This window comes from Eleginops maclovinus, chromosome 11, assembly GCF_036324505.1.
Source record: "Eleginops maclovinus isolate JMC-PN-2008 ecotype Puerto Natales chromosome 11, JC_Emac_rtc_rv5, whole genome shotgun sequence".
NCBI classification, from domain to species: Eukaryota; Metazoa; Chordata; class Actinopteri; order Perciformes; family Eleginopidae; genus Eleginops; species Eleginops maclovinus.
The window spans coordinates 22,643,832-22,671,250 of NC_086359.1; the positions used below are offsets into that span (position 1 = coordinate 22,643,832).

Genomic DNA, 27,419 nt, shown 5'->3' on the forward strand with positions numbered 1-27,419 from the left:
CTTTTCTCTGCTTCCTTGTCTCCTCCTCTTCTGCTGTCTGAATGAATGGATGAATGAAGCAGGTAGAGTCTGATGCCGTGGGCTGAGCTCTTCCATGGCTGCCAGGTTGGTCTCTCCATATAATGCCTTTTCCCGCATCCCTGTGTCCCTGTCGCTCGGTGCTTGCTGGAGTGTGTTTGTGTGTGTTACTGAGAGAGGATGTGTCACCTTGCACCATTTTACATTCGACCATGTCTGCTGCATCGGATGGTTAGGCTAGGGTTAGAAACACAAGCCCACATCCAGTGATTTATACCCCACCATGCTGCATCATCCTTGTAATGTGTTCCTGTCATGTTCTCTCTGACATCTGCACTGAGCGGTGAATGCATTGAGATTAAATGAAATATTAATATATATATGCTTTTATTTCATAACGTGCGCACAGGTAAAGCATGATGATTTAAAATGCAAGACTGAGTCTGATTAGAGGCTTTGGTTCCCTACAAGTAAATATAGTAAATGAAGTATTGCATAACTGTAGAGCTTACCGTAGTCACTCAGCATTCACTGTGAAGTAAAAGCTGCCAGTCGTCAATACTGGCATCACAACATGTGCCAGCAAATGACTATTGATGTCATAATGTTTGCAGGAAGCCCAGATTGACCTCTATAGCTCGGTGCTATTTGTCATTTGACCTTTGACTGAGGGCTGCAATGCAGCGGGAGGAGAGTATCGGTCCACCTCTGTTCTTCTGGTTAGTTCCCCCGAAACAGAGGGAAGCGATGATGCTGGCCTATGGTTCCTGATGTTAAATGAAAAGTACCAGGAATGGTCCAGGAATGAGCCCCAGGAGAACATTTAATCTCATTATTCCTATAACTGATCCTGCTATTTCTAGTCATCTAATGTGGGTTGAAATGTGAGACACTGAGGAGCGTATTCACAAAAGATGGGTTACATCCGCTGATAGCACCATGAATTGTGTATCATTGACAACCACTATCTGCCCCATCTCAAGGTCTGATTCACAAAGATATTGTGCTTATAATATTACAGTGCAAACACAAAGCAGGATTCAATCTGCAGCTGAGTACAATTTTCCATAGTATGCGTTTGGTGCTTTTCTCCATGTGGAACGTGTAAATGTTTGCAAACAACAGTGTAGGCAGAGACAAAAACTAAAATGACATTTTTGGAATACATTATACAGATCCTGGCAGCCACTTTGCAGAGGTATTCCTTAGAAGTGCCATCAAGGATTTTATATTTAAACTGCAGGAAGAAATTGTATTTTGGATTGAACATCTCAGTGTGTCAGTTTGTGCTTCATTTAACACAAACTCTCTGAACACACTTATAATTTCGCTGTGGCTAATAGCACCGGTCTTTGTAAATTGGAACAGATTTCACAATGACGCTTATTTCCCAATTTCTGCCATATGTTTGCATGTTTCCTAATCTGAACCAGTATGAATAGCACAGGAGCACATACATGTTATTTGCTTGGAAGCCAGTTAGGGGTGCATACCAACATTTGCACGGGGCACATTATTTCTGCCTTCTTTGTGCCGGTTTAGAAGCCATACAAATATTTTTGTGTATGTAAAAAAGCAGAACTGTTTACACCTGCACTACAGTAATAGTACTAGTAACTCTATGGTTGCCTTTAATAAACTGTATATTTGCTAACCAATACAAGTCAACATTACTGGGATAAAATCTTGTTTATGTGGTCACAGTTATTTGTGGCAGAAGTAGGAGAATTTACTGAGATATATTGGAGTAAAACATCCTCATGCTGTGGCTGTAGAGGCAGCGGTTGTCTTGCTGCTGCAGGTGTTACAGTTCCTGATGTGTCATATGTTGTAATTGTTGGAGGATACAATTTTACTAATACATTGAAAAATTGCATTAGGAATTTCTGAAGTATGTTATTCTTATTGCGGGTGGTAGAGTTTAAGAGTTGTTTTTAACCAATTTTTTGGAAGATGCACTATTTTAATTTTTTACATCAGCATAGTGGAAAATTAGCTTAAAGCAGATGTCCGTTTCTTCTGTCGGAGTTGGATGACCCCAAAACAGAACTTAAAGGATAGTGAATATTGCCCTAACAGGTGGACACTAACATTATGCACTGCAAATTAAAGCTAATGTTGCTTTGATTCTGTTGACTGTGTAAATTAGCAACCGTCTGCTTAAAACTTAATGATGTGACAGATTCAGATATTATGTCCTCAGTTTGTTCCACTTCCCCAAAGAGGCCAAAGATTAATACAGCTGAGAGCTGTTTTCTTCTGTTGTAATCAATAATGAATATCAGTCGGTATAAACCCTATAAGGACCAGGCCACAGCAATATGTGGGTTAAAGACTTAATTACAGGAGGTATTGGATGTTAAGCGGTGAAGAAGAATCAGGGCCGTGGTCTGTCAGGGTGAAGTCCAGGCAGAGACTCGGGGAGGTATCACCAGATTATACAAAAAGAAAAAAGGCAGAAAGGAAGAGGCGATTAAGGCATGTTCAGATGTAATGATGGAGGAATTAATGTATGAATGGAAGTAGGGAAGAAAGAATGAAGGGATATAGGGAGGGAGGGATGAAGGGATGAAGGATCGAAGTGAAGTCGTTGGGGGGGAAGGGTCAAGGGATGTAGGAAGGAAGAATATTAAGGGAATATTGGAATGAAGGGATTAAGGGAAGTAGGGAGGAGAGATATGGATCAAAGGATGCAGGGAGGGAAGAATGAGTGGGTGAAGGGATAAAGGGATCACTGAAAATAATGAAACGTTGACTTTAATTAAATGTGTTACGTCAACAGATTTCACATAACTGAATTAGGTTATTTGAATATTATTGCTTTCAACTCGCCACAATAGTTGTGTGAAATTTGTTGACAGTTTTTTCAGTGATGTTGGGATGTGGGTAAAGATGCACTTTACCCACACGCCTCAATGCACCTAAAATGTGGTTGAGGAGTGGACCTGCTCCGAAACCTTAACTAATTTTCTAGTTGTGACCCTTGCAGATGTCCCATAGTGATTCCGAAATGCGAGTTTCAAAGTATTTCTCTCTTTTTTTCAGTACCACCACTGCCACCTCGGATCGGAGCACCCCAGCCTGCTCACCTGTGCTGCGAAAGCGTTCTCGCGCGTCCACGCCACAACTGAGCCCCGATGCTGACAACACCATGGTGGAGAAGGGCTCCTCAGATCAGGCCTCGGACCGCTCCCCCACCACCACTGAACAGCAGCAGACCATCCAGCACCAACGCACCAACTCCCAGTCTGTCCATCCCACTAACACCAGCAGCCGCAGCGGGGGCAAGAACTCCAAGGTGAGCGGACTGCATCAGGGGTTAGCTTAACACTGAAGTGCTTTTGTTTGTAGACACAGAGCATCACACCAAGTCAAGAGAGGTCGGCATTACTGGAACAATATTGTCATGACTTCTTTAGCTAATACTAGAAGTATTCACTCAAAGGAACAAAATAAATAAGTCATCGCTATAGTGCAATTTTGGGTAGTAAGTGTAGATTGATGGTTCAAAATGAAACCCATAATAATTTTACATGCAGATTATCCACCAAGCCTTGGCATTGTTAAAGGGATATCACTTGTTAAGGTGAACCAGGATCCACATTGTTAACACCTATTTATGTAGCTACAAGATGGGCCTATCCAAAACACTTTATGTGGAACACATTGCAAAATTTAACAAGAGTATAGTCATGTATTCTGGATTGGCTGCTTCCTGTTGATTTGCTTTTTGATTGAAAAAGAACACGTTTAAATGGATTTAGTTTGTTGGTATTAACTGTCAGAGTTGGAAGGCCTTCGTCTCTTTATTAGCCTCACTCAGATGCACTTAGTGTGCTATACTTCTCACAATGTGGATGATAGACCAGGACTTTGGTCACTTTACACAACCTGTAGCAGGCGGAAGGACACACGTAGTATATTCTGTAGTTTTCTTTGTGACGTTCCGTTCTGTGATTGAGCTGTTGTGTTGTTGCTAACAGGATGGATGTTCAGGGGTTGGACTTAGTGTGGAATGTTGGATCAATGTAGTGCATTTGCTTTCAAAATGCAGTGGAGTAGAAGTAAGCATAAATCGAGAATACTCAGGTAATGCAAATACCTCAAAATTGTACTTAAGTACAGTACTTCAGTTAAAGTACTTCCTTACATTACACTACACTACATGTACAACAACATCAGAGACTGAATACTGTAGAGGTGTAGAGTCTGCCTAGAATTTGGTTAGAGATTCTGAGGTCTTTTACTGCCTGTTATCCTATATGGCTCTGGGTATTTGAACCGTCAATTATCACATGTCATCTTTCTGTACGTTTACACCATTAGCCAGTCCTTAAGGGCTTAGTTCACTTCAGCAGGAAACACACTGCTTCATTCATGCAGTTAGTCATGACACAAAGGTCTTTAACTACGAATGGAATTATTAAATCACTATACGGATTTCCAACAATTGATCATTATCTTAAAAGCATTGCTTATCTTGGAAACATCCCCAGTCATCATTATTACAGAAGTGCAGCATCATGGCCCTCTTGTGGTCCAAACATAATCTTTGAATAGCAAATTGGGATACTAGGTTTTTTCAATTACTTTAAATATTGTAAAGCGTACACATTCACCTGAGATCAGAACTTTGATGAGCTTCCTCTCTTATCAAATACTAGCTAACTAAGTATCACACCTCATGGGCTCTCCAGTAATGTGTGTTCTGTCAGTGATGTAAAATAACTATCCACTTAAATCTGATTGCTGTCTTTTTGGAGAACAAAACACATCCACATATACCCATATTAGCATTATTGATCATGACTGCCTAACTGATATCTATACGCCATTATCAATGTCAATTTTGCTTTCCTCTCCCAGGACATCACCTTCAGTTCTCTTATTTTTTCTGTTAAATCTTGCACTGAATTTGGATGTATACGTTATTTTGATTACCACTAAAATGGACTCTTTAATTTCATCCTTTTGCCATGTCTCTTTTATGTTTTTGAATCGACTTCTTTCTTTCCTTCTCATGCATGCAATAGTCTCACCAGCGGCATACTAAAGTAAGCATGATTCTTTTCTGGAGCTTTTCTTTTTCCTGGATCGTATTATGTCTGGGATACACCAGCTGAGCTATCTGTCTTACAACTAGAGCTGCCTAAACATGTCTGAATTTCTTGTTATTATGCGAAAGAGTCCATAACAGAGCTGAAAGGTGTCCGGCCATCTTTACATAAGCATTAGTCCCCAAAGTAAAGATCTACTTAGTTTCCTGCTTTGGTTGTCACTTTTTGAAGCAACCTATAAAAGCATTATGTCAGTATAAGATACAGACAGTGTGTTTTGTACATTTTGATGCTTTTCTTGTGTTACTTTTTGAATCTTTGATAATTCCTAAAAAATTAAAAAGGCCATTTGGGTCGTTGTATGTTAGTCTGTTTGGGTTAAGCACGCATGTTACATTGTGTCTTTGTCCCTGAATATAATAACTGGTAAAAAAGCACAAGTTTGAGTTATTTCTGCAAGGTAACACTGTCTCTTTGTGGCACGTATGTGTCATCGGTTAGGATTATAGGATAAAGACCCAATCTCACTGTGAACAACTGGATGTTTTAGATAGGTTTGAAATGTTACTATCATAACATATTATATACCTCTAAAGTACTTTGCATTAATTACACAGTTATTGTATTGCTATGATTGATTGTATTAATGTACTTCTTTCTCTTTCTCTTTTTTCTCTTCTCCATTCTCCAACCACCTCCACCACACTTCCCTGTGGCAACAGAAAAGTCAGAGCTGGTATAATGTGAGTTCATTTATTTCATCTACTGTCTACCTTTTTGTGATGTGATGTTTATATGAACTGCATGTGACTATAAAAGCAGTGTTTTGAGATACATTGTCAAGTTCATATTAGTATGTTGTGTCTCTCTTGGGACATGTCTCCATGCTTTAATGTTCAGAAAGCTCTTTATGTTTCTCATACTGCCTGTGTTGCAGCGCCTCTTTTCACCCTCTGTCTGAAACCAGAGCAGTCTGCTCTGATTGGTTAGCTGGCAAGCTCTGTTATGATTGGCCAACTGCTTATAGATGTCCCGCCCCTTAGCCTCTGGAGGGAAGACAGGGATTTTAGCCTTTGCAGACCATTAACATTAAACGCATATTACCACAATATATTAAAACACTAAAATGGCTATTGTTCATTTTCCCTTTCAGTTGTTATAGAAGGCTCAAGTAAGGTGGAAACGAATGATAAGGAACAGAGAATAATAGCAACAGAGACAGCCTGTTTTATTTTGGTTGTGCATTAGTTTTTTACTCTTATCACACAGAGCTATAGGAAGATTTTATCCAGACAATACGTTGATTTGTTAGTTTGCTTGTGATGTTTTCCCAAAGTGTGAGAATCTTTTTTCATATTTGTGCATACCGTGTCTCTATCGCTGACCACACTGTATTTGTGTGTGGGTGGAGATTTTCTCAGACTTCCATTCATTGCCTGGGTCATAGTTCACCCAGCTTGTGTTCGGCCTCAGCAGAAAACGGACAACAAGCAACATTGTACAGCTGACCAGTGTCAAACTGCAGCTGACTGAGGCCGAATGATATGCGTCTCACAGTGTATCTCTTTCTCTTCAGCATGTGGGACATGTTTGGTCTTTTTCATTACTGTTACCCTTATTTGCCCTTTCCCTAAGTCACATTTTCACATGATGTTTTGCTTGTGACCTGGTGTTGTAGGGTCAGAGACTTCAGGCTACTTGCTGTTGATGGTGCAATCCTGTATTCAAATGAGTACTAATTCATCCAGACACCATAGTGTGACTGTGTGTCTGATAGCAAGATGGCATGTAAGAATTTGGGGTAGTCAAAAAGTTATTTGTGTGAGAGAAATTCCCTCTGGAAGGATTTCAGTCTTCCCAGACTTGTTTAATGTACAAAACCAATAGAACACACTCCAGTAAGCACAGTATTGGCTTTTGTAAATAGAATTGAATGCCCCTGTGAACACAGCCCAGATACTACTGTACAAGATGTATCAATATCAACTTACCAATGTTCACTAAGGCCCAGGCTACAGTAGTTTGTTTAGGACCAAAACATAGCAGAAAAAGCTATTTACTGTATATCAATAGTCAGCGGGACCCGCGACGAGACAGGAGGGGGATGGAGTGGGCCGGGCCGACAACAGGACAGGAGTGGCTGGAGTGGGGCGGACCGCAGCTGGAAGCATGGCAGCCAGGGCTGGCCTTGTAGTCATGGCGGACAGGGCTTGGCCTGGAAATATGGCGGCTAGGGCTGGAACTGCAGCCGGGAACGCGGTTGCTAGGGCCAAATGTTGAGCCGGAACCTTGGCTACAGGAGCACGGGCTGGTAGCCTGGCCTGGTGCCACTTAGTGGACTGTTGCAAGAGCACCAGGTGAACACAATCAGGTAATCAAACAAGAGGGAAAGACAGAGACAGGAAGAAGAATGCACACCTTTCAAAATGAAACCCAGACAAACAGACAAATCGTGACTAACGGTCCCCTTTTCACGTTTCATGTAATGGCAATGCTTCAAAAAGTCATCAAGTTAATACAAATGCCCCAAATGACTTGGCATGTTTTTATGAAGGTGAGTTTTTTCTGTTAGCCTAGCTGCAGTTTTCGCTTGTGTTATATATTTGACATAAAACAGGCTTGAATCCCATCCATCTTATTTTTACCTGATTTTAACTTCAGAAGTGATACAGACTGTGACTCTGCAGAACAACTATCATTCTCGCATGACACCCACACATCTTTCCATGTTGTTTCCACAGTAAATAAAGTTGAAAGAGATATCCAAAAAGAGAGAAATGATGCTGGGATAGAAAAGGCTGATAAACAAAGGGCAAGCAAAAGCAAAGCATGTGTTTCTCATGCATTCATCTAAAATGACTGAGCAGGATAATCGTGTTTCTCAGTGGATCAGCTCTTTGGTATTCCTCATATTTTTACTTTTATATTTTTAAGACAGAATGTGTGTCATAATAGAACAATAAAGTTGTGATTGATGACAATAAAAAATGGCTGCTTTCCATTTTGGTGAGCTGGTGCTAGGGTGTTGATGTGTAAGCTTACAGTAATTTCAGTCATGGCTTGTTGGGACACTTAACAGAACTTGGCCATCATTAACAAAACTAGTTTCAGCCGGGTTTCTCCGAATACAAGTCAAAACTTGTGCTGCAGAGAAAAGGTCTTTGGGGATTCAGTATAGTTCTGTCATTACACTATATTATTATTGCCTTTTTGTACATTTGTATATTTCATTTTCATTTTTTATTTTTACTTTATTTTTTAGTTCTAATTATTTGTATTTGTTTTTGCTTCTCTTTGTATTTCGCTGCTGCAATGCAAACATTTCCCAGTTTGGGATAAATAAAGTACTTCTGATTCTGACAGTTTATAGAAGTTAGGCAGGTTCAGATACAGTCCCAGGTAAAGAAGAAGAGTTAGTTTAAGCTTCAGATTTTGGAAAGTTGAGGAGGTCGGCAAGGAAGGCAGAGCACCCCTGTTGTGCACAATACCACTTATATATATACCTTGACCTTTAATACTTTACTATATTTTCGAAACTGTTACTGGTACTGGATGTGTATTTTATTAATTGTAAATTGTGTAATTTCTACTTTTAACTTTAATATTTTTTTTGCATGCTTCTAAATTAAAATGATGCTATTGTTGGGTCTTTACTTGCTGTAAAAATTGTACATTTGCCCTTTGTGGGACGAATAGATGTATTCTGATTCTGATGAGGAAGATGGAACAGGTGTAGCTGGGTGGGACATTCAGGTGATGGGGTAAGGGGGAGTCTTCTGAGTGCCTCTGGTGGAGGAATGGAAATACAGAGCACTAGGGAATTGGAAATGTGGTTGCAGCAGAGAGACAACATTAAACATGATTTCAATGTTGTTTAGAAACAATAATTTTAATATATATTAGTAATTATATAATATTACTAGCATTACAGATAGAGCATATTGTTCTGATGGCAGTGGCTCAGTAAGTAGGGGCTTGGACTGGGAATCATAGGGTTGCCGGTTCAAGTCCCAGAACAGACCTTAAATATGAAACATGAACTGGTACATGGAGAGGCAGCATGATAACACCAGTCATGATGTTTTCTTAAACAGCATTAAGAATAGTTCAATAGTTTGCTACTTCAAGTATGAGCAAAAAGTCCACAACAATGTGGTTTTGTATGTTTTCCCAGAATTTCAGAATTCCATAAAACTAAACATCACAAGACCCTTTTTATGGTTTTGACCTTAGGCACAAAGAGCAGATTTTTTACCACCACAGACACACACATGGAGGAAGTGCATTGATTCCTACACTTCCTGTTGTTTTGGTTGTCCTTGGTCACAGCGTGCCAGGCAAAAGGAGTATTCATACACAGGAGATACTTAACATTTAAAATAGAAAGTAAAACCATGCAGCGACTTGGCAATGGTGAACAAATACTCATAAGCTCACACACACACCCACACACACACACACACACACACACACACACACACACACACACACACACACACACACACACACACACACACACACACACACACACTCTCTCTCCAGATGAACTCGAGTAAACCCAGACCCTCCTAGGTCCCCCCCCCCTCTCTGCCCTATTTTTCTTCTTTCACTTAGACCAAAAACACACTCCCACTGGCTCCTCCTGTTTCCAAACCCTCAGCGCTGTCACAGCTCAGTCTGAGGAGGAATCCCAGGATTATGTGTCCACATGTTGTTCCAGTTGTACCTTATATTTTTCTTCTTTAAGTTGGAAGTGTGTGTGGAGTTATGGTGCTGGACTAACACGAAGAAGAGGACTTTCTGCACAGAGAGAAGAGTTCCTCCAGCACCGAGTCAGGCTATTCCTTGGAGTTGTGATCTGAGGATAAAGATCTACAAGTTTTGAGATTCAGCAGAACATCATGGACAAAGATCCTTCTGCTTATTCTGAGACAACCATCAATGGTTTTGGAATGAATTGACTTCATATTCATCTTTAACATCTTCCTTTTGGATACTAACCTTTTCCTGAGAACATATTTAGGGTTTGTGTGCAACATGGAGAACGCATATTAAAGCAGGATAGAGTAAGAGGGGGTCGTCACTTTTCTTTCTATCCTGAAATGAATAATACATTGTTGCAACAGCTAAACTCTCACTGCTGACCCACCAGGCAGAACATGATTGTGTGAGCAGAGTGTGTTTGGGTGAGGACTTGATCAACTGATTTTGACACCTGTAAACAGAACAATATGAAGGAAAGGAAAGTAGACACAGATAAAGAAAGTTGGCACAACCCAAGACAAGACAAAAGGAGAATAAAAAGAAGGAAGATGACTCATAGTTTATCTGCCCTGGACTCAAACTGGGACAGTGACTCAGAGTTTGAGACGGAGCAGCCGGCCCGGGGGCAGCAGTGGGACTGGGCTTCAGAGCAGGTCCCTGCTGTAAGTCAATGGATCACAACACTAAACGTGAAGGAGATTTCTTAATCAGAAGTTCTGCTGAAAAAGATGTCATGTATTGAGAATGTGTGGCGTAGTTGTTACAAACGGTGTCAGATGTGACCAAAAGTTACACCAACTTCTGGCAGTTTGAATTTAGAACAGGGGTGACATAGTATGCATATGTTTAAAACTCAGCCTCTGGCTCCTTACTCTGGGCTTCGATGCCCTCTGGTCATCTCCTGACTGATAGGTGCAATTTTACTGTCAGGAGAGCAGGTTGAGGCTTTGCTTTGATCAGACTTGTTGATGAATTGCAGTTTGGGACATTGCTTTATGAATTTGTAAGATTTTATCTCAGTATGGACCAGTCAACTGTAGTCCTTTTTGACTCTATCAATCCACAGTCTGATTAGATCAAACTGGGGGAGAATTGATGAACTAGCCTCACATATTTTGCCATGGGATGTTAATACTTGTTAACATACATTGTTTAACTTAACACAAAGTGCACTTAAGGCTCCTGGGAATTTAAATTAATATATTGACCTGATGATGGCACTGGATAAAAATCAAGCCAATCACGACACTTCTCAAAGAACACGGAAGATCAGAAGTCCAGATGATACATTCTCTGAGGATCATGAGTGTTTCATGGCAATCCATTCAACATTTGTTTACTAGAAAATTGCCATGAGTGTATGTAGTCCCATTGTGTGCACTGTCGCAGCATCTTTACACTGTGTGAGTGTATGAACATGTTTTTTCTCTCCATAGGTGTTGAGTCCAACCTACAAGCAGCGCAATGAGGACTTCAGGAAGCTCTTCAAGCAGCTGCCTGACACTGAGCGCCTCATCGTGGGTGAGTCTGAAGCAGGCATCAAACTGTGTCGCTTCAATTAATAAAGGTTAAGCAATATCACATTATCAATACATTATCAAAGAAGACATTTTTGAAGATACAGTAGTTTAAAGGGAATTTTACTGTAAAAACAAAGTAAAAGAGGCCCAACAGTCATCTGAAATGGCTTGTTTTACACAAACGTATTGACTTTACTTTAGTTTATAAATTCTTATGTTTTATTATTGCTATGCATTGAATATAATATGGAGTATTCATAAAACTAAGTCAGGTTTTTTTTGTATCTACTTAAGGGTACTTTGGGGAAAAGGTTGGGAACTTGTGGTCTGTTAAATAATGTTATTATGTCGCATAGACTTAAAGGAATTGAGAGAAACCACGCAAAGGGGGGGTGAGGGAGCACATTTTTACAAGCTTTGTCTGAGGAGAGGCTTATAGTCTGAGACTTTGAAAGTCTGCACTGAACAGATATGCATACACTAAAATATATTTTGATAGCGAACATGACAAAAATGTAAAAAGTGTTGCTCCCATGTAGGCCTAACTGCTGACATCCTGCCATCTTTTGCTTTTGAATGCTATGGACACGTGATGGCATGCTCCCAGGCTCACTAAGCTTCCATGCTCAACGTTAGAGGTCTGTTTCCAAACACAGTTGTCATTCGTTGACCTTTAACCTTTAACTCCTTCCAGACTATTCCTGTGCCCTGCAGCGAGACATCCTCCTGCAGGGACGCCTCTACCTCTCCGAGAACTGGATTTGTTTCTACAGCAACATCTTCCGATGGGAAACCCTGGTGAGGACTCTCTTTTCATGTCAAGCACTTTTGGGGCTACAACCCAGTAGGTGTAGTTGACTGGATTGGATAGCGTTGGTATTGACTTGGTTTTCTTATACTTTCATTAGAATAAGAAACAGAAATACTTAGTTTGGTGGAAATTGGATTTTGTGACAGTTGTTGCATTTTTGAATTTAATACAAAAAAAGATAAATAGAAATAAGTATTTATAAGACAAAAAACCAAGAATGTGAAATAAAATACATTATAATAAAATATATAAAAATAAGGATTTAAAAAAAGCTTCAATAAATGCATTTTAATATCAAAAATCAAATATATATGAAATAAATAATGTAAACATAAATAAATACAAAATATAAACATGATATAATGGCTCATTATATAACCAGAGTATTTCTGTTTATATTTGTAGCACAAAAATGTATTTTTATCACAATTTCAACATCATTCACCCCATACAGCACTTTTCCTCCGTCCATGTCCACAAGAATGTTTTTACTGACTAGAATTAAGGATGAGGATTCAATCATGTATTATTGCTTTGGAGGAGAGACACATGTTGGTATAAAAAATGTGTAACAGAGACACAGAGTAAGAGCTTAGAAAGGTTACCTTTGATATATTTGGTAAGAGGTTATTAACTAATATCTGCTCTTTCCTCTCAAGCTGATGGTTCGACTGAAGGACATCTGCTCCATGACCAAGGAGAAGACGGCCCGCCTCATCCCCAATGCCATCCAGCTCTGCACTGACAATGAAAAGGTAGGCATCTCCACAGCCATACCTTCATTATCCACTACTGTACAATCTCAGTAAATTAACTTCAGTGTCTTACCAATAAAGAATAAGCATTAGCAATAAAAAGAAGATTCAGCCTTTTGTCTCACAGGTTTTCAGTGTTCAGAATAATAAAAGGATTGAAAAACGACTTTTTGAAAATATTTTTCCCATGAATTCATCTATCTTTCATCTCCCTGTTAACTGTTTGTACTCTTCTCTCAGCACTTTTTCAGCTCTTTCGGGGCGAGAGACCGGACATACATGATGATGTTCAGACTGTGGCAGAACGCTCTCCTAGAGAAGGTGAGACCGACTACACTGTCATGGTTCAGAGAGGCGTGCTGCTCATGTTTATCACCTATTATATTAGAACACTCACAACGCTTCAGTAATTGAGGCGTTCGAAGTGAGAACAGGTTGGTATTTAACATTTCTGATTTCAAACTCCTCTCCTCAAAAAGCACATACACTACATTATACCCTGCACTTTATTTATTATCATAAATTGAGATTGACCGAATTTAAAAATGTGTCATAGTTATCTGCCACCCAAATCCTGTTTTGACAAGCTCAGCAAGTTCTATGTATTTCTCTCTATTCCTCTCCCCTCTCACTTCTTCTCTCAGCCTTTATGTCCGAAAGAGCTGTGGCACTTTGTCCATCAGTGTTATGGTAATGAACTCGGTCTGACCAGTGATGATGAGGACTACGTCCATCCTGATGAAGACTTCAATACCATGGGGTGAGTTTTAACACAACCATTAAAATACTATGCATCCGCCATATGTTCCATTTCCTGTAGCTATGGTAAGAAATACTTCCGCTGTAAACACTTTTTTTATATTATTATGAACATTCCAATTGATTAGAGTGTGTTTACAATTATGGAATTAATTATTATCAGTTGGGTAATATTTTATGGTAATGGTATGGTTATGGTAATTAGTTGTTAAAACATACCAAACCATGGTAGATAGTTAAAAGGTTAAAGAAAATAGCATGTAAATGTGCCATATAACAACTCCAATGAACTAGGAATAATAAAATTAAGGTTTAAAGTTTAACAAGAATATTAATAAACTAAATATGTAATTTTAGTGATACACAACAAGGGATAAATACATTAAAAAGACACAATAAAAAACAACAGTCAAAGTGATACAAAGGAAAGCCATCCTAAAAAAAGAAGTAGCAACGTGAGTTTTTAAGGTTGCATTGAATATTTATCAGGGATCCCAACAGTCCAAACACATGATGTCTATCTTGCAGGACAATAAGTAAAGAGAAACCATGACACCCCCATCACACCCATGCATGTGTGTAGCCCAGTGCGGGCAGTGTGCAGCAAGCTGGTAACCTTGACCTACAGCTGCTGTCCGTCTCCATGGTGCAGGTACTGTGAGGAGCTGCCGGTGGAGGAGAACATCGAGCCGAGCAACGAAACCAGCAACCATCTCAGTAAGAACACTGAGGCCAAGCCCGATGTGAGCCCCGTCCTGCCCCACAAAGCCTTCCCTGATGTCAGCCCACCGGAGCTGCCTAGCACTGAGCCTCAAGCCCCTGTGAGTAACCGGGACCACTGCTCAACTGGGTTTCATACTGGGGGTCATTACACACTGTCATTACAACAGAAAGTTGAGTGGCTTTCATTAGACCTTATTTTCTGACACACAATGTCTTCAATATATTGTAAACATAGACTGGACATTAAACTCATATATGCAAATAGTTATTATATTCAGCCAAGCCACACTTAAAAATGGACAAAAAACATACATTTAGTACCTGCTGAATAAAAGTGATGTATGTGAGACTACACTGTGAGTCGAAATGTCTGATTAGAAAAATCAAAGTAGTATTTGCTATAAGGTATAATAATGTGGTTGCCTTTTATTCCATAGAAGCCCCCAAGGAGTCCCCCCCTTCTGAGCGACATAAATAAATAGGATCTTGTAAAACTGCCATCAGAAGGAACCATTTGATCTTTTCACACATTAAAATGATGAATGGAAAGCACACTGTTCAACTGCTGTTCTGTTTCAACAGAAATATTTTAAAGAAAAATATAGTATGAGGGCGCTAATGTCACTTCGGGCCAAAATTACGGCCCCTCACACTTTCATGTGAAAGTCCTGCATCAGAGTGAAGCAGGAAATAATAGTGTCATCGTGTCTTAGAGCTGCTGAGTCATATTGCACCTCAAACAACAAATATTCCAGAGTTCCGGTTTCTTTACTTCCTCTCAAGAAAAAAGGAGAGTAAAAGAAAGGATGTAATTCAGAAATCTCAGTTTCAGTGTCAGCCTGCTGCCTGCCACTCCTCCCTCGGCACACCCACCGGACATCCATCCCATATTTATTCTCCGTAAAAACAAAGCTGTCTCTGCCGTCTGACCTGACATTTGACAACATCTTCATATTTCTGGAGTAATTTTACCATTTCTGGCCAACAGAAATATTGTTTTCTGGCATCACTCTAACATTTTACGGGGAAAATCTGTATTTGGTTTGAGGGCGCACGCCCCTGTTACCTGGTTTAGACAAAACCCTGTTAAATACTAGATTACGACACATGAAGGGCTTTTGTTTGCACCTTTAAAAAAATGTTATACTGCTATAAAAAAACAATTTCAACAATACATACGTCATCATACGTGTTTTATCACATCTAGGAAGTGCTTCAAAGGACACTGCAGATTATACTCCTAAAGATCAGTTCACTCATCATGACTATTGCTCAGCCAATGAAAACTATTGTATAATTTATTCTGTGGGTCTGCTCTATCTCAGTTTGTGCTTACACAGAAAAAGGTCTTTCTATCGATGAGAGAAAAAAAAGATGAATCCCAGGATTTTATTTGTTTTGTGTAGAGACCACACTTGTGGCTGAATATCAGTTAGAAGAACTTTATGTGCACATTTGACGATCTATGATTTATGCATTTGTCAGTCATATGGCGTATATTTAAACACAGACCCTTTTTTATTTTAAATCTGTGGCAAAAGCCAAAGAACTGTTAAAGTATTTTGGCTTTGCTCCAATTTTGACCCTTTTTTATTTTGATCTATCTCTTGTGACTTATCCAACTTCATGGAACAGGAATACTGAATCTCCCTCTTAAACAATGAATCCCTGCTTTTGCTCTCCCGTATGACTGGTTGATCTGGTTCTCTTCTCCTGGTCCAGCAGTATGACCTGGCCCCTGTGGAGGAGATATTGAGCCCTCTACTTGACACAGCCTTCCTGACCCTCCCCATACCTGAGAACCTCGGTAGCCACGCCCCTTTACAGCCACTGGACCTCAACGACAACGAGGACCTGCCCACCGAATTAAGCGACTCATCTGAGACACATGATGAAGGTACCACAATTCATTATAGACATGTAACAGAAAATGTTCCACCCCTCAGTAACCCAGTGTTTTGTGTGCTTTAGTTGTGGTTTATAAGTTCAGTTATTACTCCACTAAAAACTCTCACACAGACTTTTTATTTGCCAATGCAGGTGAGGTCCAGGCTTTCCATGAGGACCTGGGTGGCAGGCAGTTCATCAACGAAGTGTACAAGTTTGGTGTGGATAAGATGTATGACTTACTATTCACTGAGTCTGACTTCATGAGGGACTTCCGGGAGCAGAGGAGGTTCTCAGGTAAGTCAAGTACAACTCCACTAGTGTGCTGCTATTACGTCAGACAGAATCTGAAGGTCCAAAATGTCAAAAACCTAAGCAATAGGAAGGGCCTCTTCATAGAAGTAATCAGTTGATGCCATGACTTCTTAAAATGGATTGGTCTCAGATTTTTACACAACATTAAACAGGAATGTGTAAATTAAGGTTCAAGGTGCATTTATTGTCAATCTGAAACCCAGGGCAATGAAAGCAGTGGTCCCTGCACTACAAAACAATGCTTTACTGATGATGAGTTCTCTAGTCTGCCTGAGGAAATAAGCTGCTCATTGGTGTAGTGGGTCAACTACGATGCTTCTAAATTGCTTGCCAGCAGGGTAAACTGCTGCTGAGGTTGGTTTGGTCTTTTTTTATATTTCTACTGGGATCTAGTAAAGACCCTTAACAAAATAATATCACTGATGCTGTGTAGATCTACGGAAGGATTACTCCTGTCCTCAACGGTGCACATCCTATGCCAGTTTGTAATGTTTCCAGCCAGATTGCTTTTTATTGGTCTTTGTGAAAGTTAATACAAGAACCTGGAATGGGATTTTTTCTTTTAGTTTCCTTGTAAACTGGTGAGGTAGTGAAGTCCACAATCTTTAGAATTCCCTCCATGTTGGGGTACAGTTTGTGGGTGTACGATGGAGGGGGCTGAACATACAGCCCTTTAGTGCTCCGGTGAGGACTAGAGACTGGGGTCTGTTTGTGAGGAAATCTATATCCAGTTGCAGAGTTTATTAGTAAACTTTACTAGTTTGCCCAGAGTGCAGAGAATGCCATGGGGGGAGATTGTGTTGCTTTTGTATTATTAAAACAGAGCTGATATCAACAGGAATAGACACTCTGGGCTTTTAGCCTGTGATATTCTGGCTTTAAATGGTTTTCTTTGTAAATCTACAACTTACTCTTCATCAGCCGAAGTGTGTGAAGTGAATAGTGCGTGTTTGTTTCATATAAACAAAACACTAACCTAGTTTTAAAGACATTGCTAGATATTTACCGGTGCTCAAAAACTTCTCAGGGTCTCTTGAAGTTTAATTTACGGATTTTCTCCTGCAGATGTGGTGTATCACACATGGAGGACAGAGGAGGACGGTAACCAGTCAAAAGAGATCATGTACACTATCGCCCTGAACAATCCCCTGGCTCCAAAGACAGCCACCGTCACTGAGACACAGGTAGGTGGACTGAGGAGTAGCCTACAAGTCCCTGAAGTTCTCACCTGAATTGTATTTTTAGCAGAGGCTTGTATCTGACTGTGTGCTGGTGTGAGTTCAGACTCTGTACAAAGCAAGCCAGGAGAATGAGTGCTACATCATCGATGCAGAGGTGATCGCCCACGATGTTCCCTACCACGACTACTTCTACACCCTCAACCGCTACATGCTTACCAGAGTAGCCAAGAACAGGTGTCGTCTTAGGTATGGACAGTATTTTATCCTCATATGTGTTTCATGACAAGAACAAAGAAATATGCTTCCTACAGGGGCAAAGTGCTGAGTTAATGCAGCTCAGCCCTTTGTTCACATACTGTGATCCGTTTCAGGTGAATATTTTAGAACATGCAAATGCTATAATATATAAATTTGTGTGTGTGTGTGTGTATGTGTGTGTGTGTGTGTGTGTGTGTGTGTGTGTGTGTGTGTGTGTGTGTGTGTGTGTGTGTGTGTGTGTGTATGTGTGTGTGTGTGTGTGTGTGTGTGTGTGTGTGTGTGTGTGTGTGTGTGTGTGTGTGTGTGTGTGTGTGTGTGTGTGTGTTTGTGTCCTGCAGGGTGTCAACAGAGCTTCGATACAGGAAGCACCCGTGGGGGCTTGTGAAGGGCTTCATTGAGAGGAACTTCTGGAGTGGCCTGAATGAATACTTCAGACACTTAGGTTAGCACTACAACACAAACAAGATTTTACAAATATCTCTGGTCTTTTTAATTAACACTGTTGCTTACTGTATAGAAAGTACGTTTGGGCAAATCTGACTTTATCTTTAAGCGGATTTTAGGATTTTTTTTTTATAGAAAGTAGATATTTAGCTAGCTAGTCTGATGTTTTCCTGGGAAAGGGAAGAAGAAAGTCTTATTGCATTTCGAGAGCAAGTTTTTCATGATTTTTTAAAGTTCACAAAATTCATAATGATTGATCTGATTCTGATTGAGTTTAAGTCATGTGACTCAAGTGAACATGGCTGCTCATTTAGCTCAAATAAATAGTAAAAGTGTTCACTAAAAACCAACAACCAAACCAAATATCGACTCTCACTGAAATCTTAACCTCCCATTCTCTCTCTGCTGTACTTCTAGAGTTGGCGCTGAGTAAGTTGGATGTGTTGCTGGAGCCTCACAGACAGTCGCCCAAGACCAAGGCTCTGAGGACATGCACCAGCCGCAGGAGGAAACGAATGCTAGTCCATCACCTCAGAACGCCGGGGAACATGGACAAGGCTTTAAGCCCCGTCAGCACTCCTGAGAACGAGGAGGACGAAGACATCCACCTCACCAAACATGTGGCAGGTCAGCCCTGCAGAGGCCACCAGCTGATCTGTGGTCAGTGAAGTACTCTAGAACTGACAGGATAAGAAACATAGTTTTGCTTTGCAGTTGAGAGAGACAAACCCCTTTAGAGATAAGTCCTGATTGAGATTGTGTCACAATTTTTTTTTTATTCTCCTCCAGGTTCCACACAGACCAGACACATACCTGATTCTCCAGGTGGTTTTGCACTCTACAACTTCTCCAAACTCCTGCTTCTCATCGGCCTCGTGTAAGTTACACTGTTACAAATCGGAGTTAGAAACAGGTTTATTGCCAAGTAGGTTTACACATACGAGGAATGTGTTATGGTGTTATTGATGCATACATAAACATACATAGAAATAAAATTAAACTTAAAACACTGATTAAAAAACAATTTTAATGAAATTATAATAACAGTGAGAGTATAGCAATATTTACATCGAATATTTTTGAAATATAGGAATAAAAAGTGTATATTGTCTCTGTTTTGTGACAGAAAAATGTTTCACAACATATGACCAACAGAAAACTCCAACCAAAATAAGTTTATTCCATTGACTGATCAGGAAATCATGCCTGCAATGCTTTTACGATTAAGTCTGCAATCTGTTTTCTGTCCCCTGTTTGGAATTTAAATACCCTTCCAAATGTTTTGTGCAAAAAGACAAAAGCAGAAAGTCCCTAAAATTGACTAGAAGGAAAAAGGAATATTTTGCATTTTTGCTTGATTAAATACTTTGTTAAATAATTATCTGAATTTATGTCAATGAATTGTCTGTCATTTGGTAGAATGTTAGAATATTTCCACTCAGACAAAATCAGCTTCTTATCAGCTGTTTTGATATTTGCATTCTGTCGCATCTCATGGTGATTGTAATAATACACCCGCAATGAATCACGATGTTCTCTGTCTTTTCTTCTTTTATTTTTGTTTTGTTTCACTCTTTTGTAATCCCCCTGTTCTCTCTGTTCTTGTCTTTAATTGCATCCCATAGGATCTCTATAAGGTATCTTTTATTTCTGTCAGGGCCCTGATTCATCTCAGTAAATGGCATGTGATGTGGAGGACGAGGCTCTGTGTTACAGCCTGTATTTTTCTCTCCTTCTCTCTGTGTAGCCTGATACTGCTGGTGATTCTCAATGTCATGCTGTTTTACAAGCTGTGGATGCTGGAGTACACCACACAGAGATTCGCTGCATCGCAGGGATTGAGACCAGATGAAAGGTAAAGATGGACATAGGGAATGGAATCACATTTTCTGGTTATGCGTGTGTGTTTTATTCTGTTCTTGGGAATGCATACATACACATATATTGCATTTCATAGCCCAGTATTAGAAATGAAGGAGAGGAGGAGAGAGGAACTTGGTGTAGGTCACCTGACAGTTTAAGCCTATAGCGGCATAACTGGGGGCTGGTCCAAGGGCATCCTGAGCCAGCCTTAACTATAAGCTTTATCAAAGAGGAAAGTCTTAAGCCTGCTCATAAATGTTGGGTGTCAGCCTCCTGACACAGACTTGGAGCTGGTTACACAGAACAGGAGCTTGATAGCTGAAGGTTCTTGCCGTTGTACTTTTTGAGACTCTTGGAACAACAAGTGCTGTAGCACTGTACACAGTGCTCTTGTAATAGAGTATTATTAGCTCTTTGAGATAACATGGTGCCAGATCATTAATATATATTAATGATATTATTGTTGGTGGGGAGAAAGATTTAAAATACCAGTAAGAGCTTAGCAAATAAGTGATAACATGGAGATTCTCACAATGTTTGGCTTTAGCTGCATTTAAATTCTACTTGAGAAAAAATTTCACTAATTGAAATCGTAATTTTACAATCTGAGCCTGAAAAACAGGTTTTTAAATCCTTAATCTGGCCCGTTCTGGCTCCTCCTCAGAAGTTAACGTGTTCTTTCTTTTGTTAAGGTCAAGTCCAGATTCCTGGGTGCTCAGAGTCTCAAATCTTTGTTTGATTTTCTTACACAAAGTCCGTCTTTATGTTTAACACTCTCATACCTGTGTCTCATCAGCGGAACTCCTGAGACCCAGCTGGAATGGGTTCAGCTCGAGGACTCCCAGCAGCGATACGATGAAAAGGATCTCCAGAAATGGAAAGAGATAATCAGATCATCAGTGCTGCAGCTTGATAAGGTGAGAGAGCAGGTCAGACAAAAATACAGCACCATAAACTAGGATAATACAGCAACAAAACACATAGGTTGTTCAGATATTTTTAAGTGGGGTTTCATGAGGTACTTATACATGGTAATACATGAACAGTAGGGCATGTTCTGCCACCGTGCCCAGACCCCAGTCTGTATTAAAACTATGCCTATAATATTTTTTAAGAAAACTTCTGTTTTGGTTTGAGTCCAAATTTCTCCACTTAAGGGAAGCAAAGACGGCCGTGTTCAGAGCCAAGATCCTGTCAATGCTAAACATTATAAATAAAATAAGTCTACAGCAGTGGAGTTGTTTGATGAACAGGAGGCTGCTGTAAACAGTGATGCTGAGTCACACTGCAGGCAGTTGTTCATTTATGGAGTGGAAGACTGAAACCGAGTGCAGCTGAGATAGCTCTGTTTCCAACAGCAGTAAACAGAACATCAAAAGGAAGCTATCATTCCTTCTCTCCCCCATCAAAGCTCTTTACTTCAGAAACAATGTTCAGAGACAGTGACATCTAGGAGCCGACTGTAGCTTTATTTAAAACATGTGAGGTTAAGCTGGTTTTCACCTGTCTCTAGCACGTCCTACAGAACACACACACACACACACACACACACACACACACACACACACACACACACACACACACACACACACACACACACACACACACTGATGTTGATCATTCCAGCATCAGGCCACAGGCACAGATGTAGCTGCAATAATATTTGGCCACATTCAGTTTTTTGCAGGATATACTCATGATATAAAAATGTTGAGATGTTTTTGTCACTTACTATATTTAAAAAATGTGTTATGTCAACAAATTACACATAACTGTATTAGGTTAGTTGAAAGCAATTATATTAAGTTGAAACTATTTAAATATAATATTATTGCTTTCAACTAACTTAATATGTAAGTTAGTTGAAAATGACATTTGTCATTTGTTGACATTTAATTAAAGTCAAGGTTTCGTTTTTTTCAGTGTGGGAACATTGGAACAATCCAAATATAGTCATTCGTTGTTCTGTTCTTTTAATATTCTGATTTCCTGACTCATTTCTCCCCTGCCTTTTCATCCAGATAAAAGACTCCCTTCTTAATCTCCACAAAAGCATCGGCCTCAAGGATCACGTGTCACACACTGATTCTGAAAAAAGGAGAACCCAGAATACCTGATCGATAACGTCAAGGCATGCGGACATGATGTGCAATATTCATCCTACCTTTTCTGAGCCCAAGGAGGGAAGGTGGCCTTTAAAAGGCATTGCTGGGTGTTCAATGAGAGCTGCATCCCCGATTCAAGTGACCTCATCAGCCTGCGGTAGATGAGATGGCACTCACACACTACTATGTCTCCCAAGAAAGACAAAATCATTGGTAGGATTTGTCTGCAGCTTTCCTTCCATCTTGATCATCCACACTCCTTCTCTCGACACGATGCTGCATCAAAACCTTTTTTTTGGTCACATCCAGACAAATATCAGACTGACCCAAAGCATGCAACTTCTTCTCACTTCTGGTGCTCTGCCAATTGAGAATCCATATTGGAATTATATATGCATTCGCTTTCAGAGGTGCAAAAATACATAGACATGTTCCTACCCTTCGAGGATCTCAAACAGCTGCTGTATCTCTTTGTTTTATACCCTGAGAAACATGATGAGACTGTAACGAATCCACAGCCTGCAGTAACAAAACCACACTGAATAAACTCTGACTTTGACTTTAATTAAATGTATTATGTCAACAGATTCCACATAACTGTATCAGGTTATTTGAAAGCAATGATATTAAGTTTAAATAAAACATATAAGGTCCAACTTAATATTATTGTTTTCAACTAACCTAAAGCAGTTATGTGAAACTTGTTGACATAGTACATTTAAGTCACAGTTTCAGTTTACTCAGTCAAAATGTAACCTCATACATTTGCATATGTGTGTATGTGTGTGTTTGTGTGTGTGTGATTTTTAGTAGTCAGGGATATTTTTACTGGGCATACTACGCAGATCAGGGCTGGTTTCCCTGAGAGCTCATGCCATACTTTAGTGATTTTATTTGATTTCGTATGTTCATGTGACTTTTATGACTTGAAGTATTCTGAGCTGTCGCTGGAGCAATGCTCTGCTAACTGAGTTAGTGACGTATTAATGCAGAGGGTTTGTAAGTAGAGAGAATGCATGGAAAGGAAACCAGGATTCTTAGGTCAGGGTGGCACAGCTCCAACTTTCCTAATGTGTTGCCAAGGAAATAAAGAAACGTTTTGTTCACAGCCAACCATTAATGTCATACCAGTGTTTAAATGATTTACTCCAACACATTTCACTGCTTCGGCACTGCCAAGGCTCTCCCGTCAACAATTTTATCCTATTAAGGATAGTCAACGTTATATAAGCCATTTCTGAGTGTTGCATCAATCCATGTGTGATGGTAAGGCAAGGCAAGTTTATTTAAAGAGAACCTTTCAACACAAGGCAATTCAAAGCGTAATGTATTAGCACTGGGGGTCTAACTGTCCTGTCATGAAGCAGACTAAATGTGAGTTGCAGTGAATTTAAATCAGTGCAATCTTTCTGCACTGTTCCGTATTTTCTTAAGTTGTCATGTAAGCATGGTGTTTCGACAGACAAACATTTCTCAGTGGCAGAGGTTATAAGAAACAGAAATGATCTCAATCAATCCAGCAACAGGTGTAGTTGTAGAAAAAACTGAAACATTGACTTTAATTAAATGTATTATGTCAACAAATGTCATATTAGGTTAATCTGTTGACATGATACATTCAATTGAAGTCAACGTTTCAGTTTTTTCAGTGTAGATTTTAGTGCAGGGCAGTTGTTTTTTAGAGGGAAGCTTTTTTAAAACATTAAGTTGTCCAGGAAAATTTGGCTCTAATAGTTTATATTTACCTACCAGTGGTTTCTGCCTCTGAGGAATGTTGGTCTAACACAGCAGCACACTGTTTGTCCTGTTAGTGTTGATACTATTTTGAGAAAATGTGTCGGTTAGAATATTCAGTTCAGAAATGTAATCAGCCACTGCAGCTATAAGAATTAGTTTGATGATATTTTCATCAATTTATGAATGAATCACACCCTTGCCTGCACTGTCTGGGAACAGCATAATATGTTTAATGTCTTGCAGGACTTCCATGCCTTTTTTTTAAATAATAATTGTCCAACCTCTCCAAGTGTTTTCTGACTCAAGGATGAATGCCAAACTCTTGAAATGTATTACAAATGTCGAAATGTCAGAAAAATCTAATAGTAAGCAGCATTTATTTTTGGTGTTGCAAGGTTTAAAATGTCCAATTTGAGGATTGATTTACAAGGGAAGTCCTTTGAGATGTTTGCTTTGCACATTATTGAGTGACTGATGGAGAGAAAATAGTGTACGTACTATTGACATAACAAACAAAACTCATCTTTATATTTCTATCATTCTTTGCATTTACACAATGATCTTCCCAGCAGCCTTGACATTAATAAATAAGGGAAGTTTTTGCTAGATAAACATTTTGATTTTTTCAAGCCCTTCCCCAAAATGTACTGTTGTGCAAAATAGATCTGTGCATCTACAGTATGTGGGTTTGTTTCTACAGGATAAGACAAACCATAAATCAGGACCATCACATGCATGAAAGACGATCAGCACTGAATAGATCCAACAGGTTGAATACATACACGGAAAGTACAGTTACAGTATGAATCCAGTTTGTTTTCTTCAAATATTCAGATGCAAGTGCACACTTTTCTTTTCAGTTTTGTATCTGAAAAACACATAAACCATCTATGTCCTATTTTCTCTCCATATTTGTTTACACTGTAAACTTTAAACTGTTTAAGCCATTTTTAAAACAAATGATGTTGAGGTGATGTAATTTTACTTTCATGACTTGTTAATGGAATATCTTGTATAATACCACCAAAGTCACGTGGCTCCTCTACTGTATATAAAATGCATGGCTACTCTATTAATGCTAGCGATTAAGATCATGTCGAACTCAATGCATCTGAACTAGAGGTTTCAGTTTGACGCATGAAATCACTGTAGATGAGCCTGAACAGTAGAGACCCTGAAGTGTAAGCACCAGTCAGTCACAGTGTGGCCCATATGTGTATGTGACAAATATGTTTTGTCAATCAATTACACACAATGAATATTTACCAGCTGACATCACAATGGAACTTATAAACGATGATGGTTTGATTAATTAATTTAAAGGTGACAAATGTGGACATATTTCTTAAAGGAGCAGTGTAGGATTAAGGGGATCTATTGGCAACGTTAGAATAAAAATATTCATTAGCATATATTTTTAAGAGTTTCATCATGTGTTTTTCTATGTTCAATTATTTTTCTGTGTATGGGGATTTAGTTGGTTACAATCTGCAAACTGACCACTAGATGTCACTAAATTATACACACGTTTATAGTCGAGTTTCCATGCTATCACAGAAGGCACCCTCAACTTTCAGCACTCCACACACACACACACACACACACACACACACACACACACACACACACACACACACACACACACACACACACACACACACACACACACACACACACACACACACACACACACACACACACACACACACCTGCAGTATTCATTCATCTTGCCTTCATTCATCTCACTTGGTTGTAAAGCGTTGTATACTCCTGTGTGTGCTTACGATACCTGACCTGTCTTCTGAAACCTATTTTGATCTGCATATATGAACAAAAAGTATTTATACAGATATTATAATGTAATGCATATTGTTGTGTAGAGTTATAGTACATATTATATGGGCTTAAACTACGCTGGCAGTGGTTTGAGGATAAAAAAAAAGTTATTTTAACGAAAAAAAGTGATTAAAGACAGAGGAATGAATAAAAGTGCAAAATAATTCATGAATCAAGTGTAATTGTTTTTTGTCATTCCTTGATGTCAGATAGAAAAAACGTTGTTATTGTTCTGAAACCACACATTTTCATTGTACATATTAGTTAAGAAACAAAAAGTTAAGATAAAAGGCAAAATAATTCTGTCCTGCATACATACACTGTACCCTGCAATACTCTCTACCTTCAGCAAGGATATATTTTTATTTTTTGTAATTAAACATGTTTATTTCCACTCATAGTGTCAGTTAAATGTAACATACTGTATTTGAGCTGTTCACACTCATAACCAATAGGTGGCATGCTTAGCTTTAAATATTATTCTGTGCAGAAAGTCTTTCCCAAAACTCGGGAAAAGATGACGATGGTGGTCACTGTACACATGTTGTAAAGGAATCATCTGCCACAGGAAAGTGGGTTGTGTATATAATATGAAAGTGTATAAGCATAATATCTACAGTATCTGTAAACACAGTATATCCATTACACATCAGTGAGGCACGATAGAGACAGTGACCAAAATTGAAAACGTCTTATCCCAAGCTATATTTTTGATATACTTAAATATTTCAGTAAAGATTGTTACAATCTCAGTTATAATTCCCCAAAGCGTGCTACTGTGTGTGTGTGTGTGTGTGTGTGTGTGTGTGTGTGTGTGTGTGTGTGTGTGTGTGTGTGTGTGTGTGTGTGTGTGTGTGTGTGTGTGTGTGTGTGTGTGTGTGTGTGTGTGCCTTCAAACTCCACTAACAGCTGTCTGAGTGAGCCTGCACGGCAGAGACAGTGGGGAAGTAAGTTTGAGGTTGGAGATCCAACAGACGGCCTTTAGCATGATTGGCAATAGGATGAAAGTGATCAATCCCCCCCCCCAGTGGCGGCTGGCCAATAGAGGGCGCTAGGGCGCCGCCCCACCACTCACCTCTCACCACATTTCCTTGAATAAGACATAAAAAAAAATGAAATAAAAATGAAATAATAAAATAAAAATATTTCGAAATACATGTATATATATTTTTTTAGATGTGCAAGATAAATATTTCATAGTTAATGATGAGTAAAGTTGTTTCGTTCGTTGACATTGTCTGATTGGTGACGTATTTCCGCCCTGGGGCGCAGGAATCTTTGCCCATAGACTCTCGTTATAAGTTGTACATGCGCAGTAGCTCCTCTTCAATACAAGAGATAGGACGATGTTGGGGCGCACCTCTCCAGCGCCCCGAGCTGAATGCA

General features: G+C 39.5%; 1 protein-coding gene across 5 annotated transcripts; it reads left to right on the forward strand.

The window, feature by feature from the left end:
* On the forward strand, positions 1-26,205 carry gramd1ba (GRAM domain containing 1Ba). 5 transcript variants are annotated; one of them, XM_063896008.1, is made up of 20 exons: positions 1-105; positions 3,064-3,316; positions 5,052-5,072; positions 5,798-5,818; positions 11,276-11,360; positions 12,054-12,157; positions 12,830-12,925; positions 13,166-13,246; positions 13,570-13,685; positions 14,337-14,505; positions 16,130-16,304; positions 16,448-16,591; positions 17,675-17,793; positions 17,894-18,036; positions 18,387-18,490; positions 18,910-19,152; positions 19,282-19,369; positions 20,240-20,347; positions 21,152-21,272; positions 22,377-26,205. In XM_063896008.1, exons 1-20 carry the CDS (start codon positions 95-97, stop codon positions 22,470-22,472), a joined length of 2,298 nt encoding a protein of 765 aa, XP_063752078.1. In that variant the 5' UTR covers positions 1-94; the 3' UTR covers positions 22,473-26,205. The 5 variants fall into 5 exon arrangements, with proteins under 5 accessions (XP_063752078.1, XP_063752080.1, XP_063752079.1 ...); XM_063896010.1 differs by having other exon boundaries at positions 18,910-19,119; XM_063896009.1 differs by having other exon boundaries at positions 16,133-16,304.
* Positions 26,206-27,419: the final 1,214 nt, after the last annotated feature.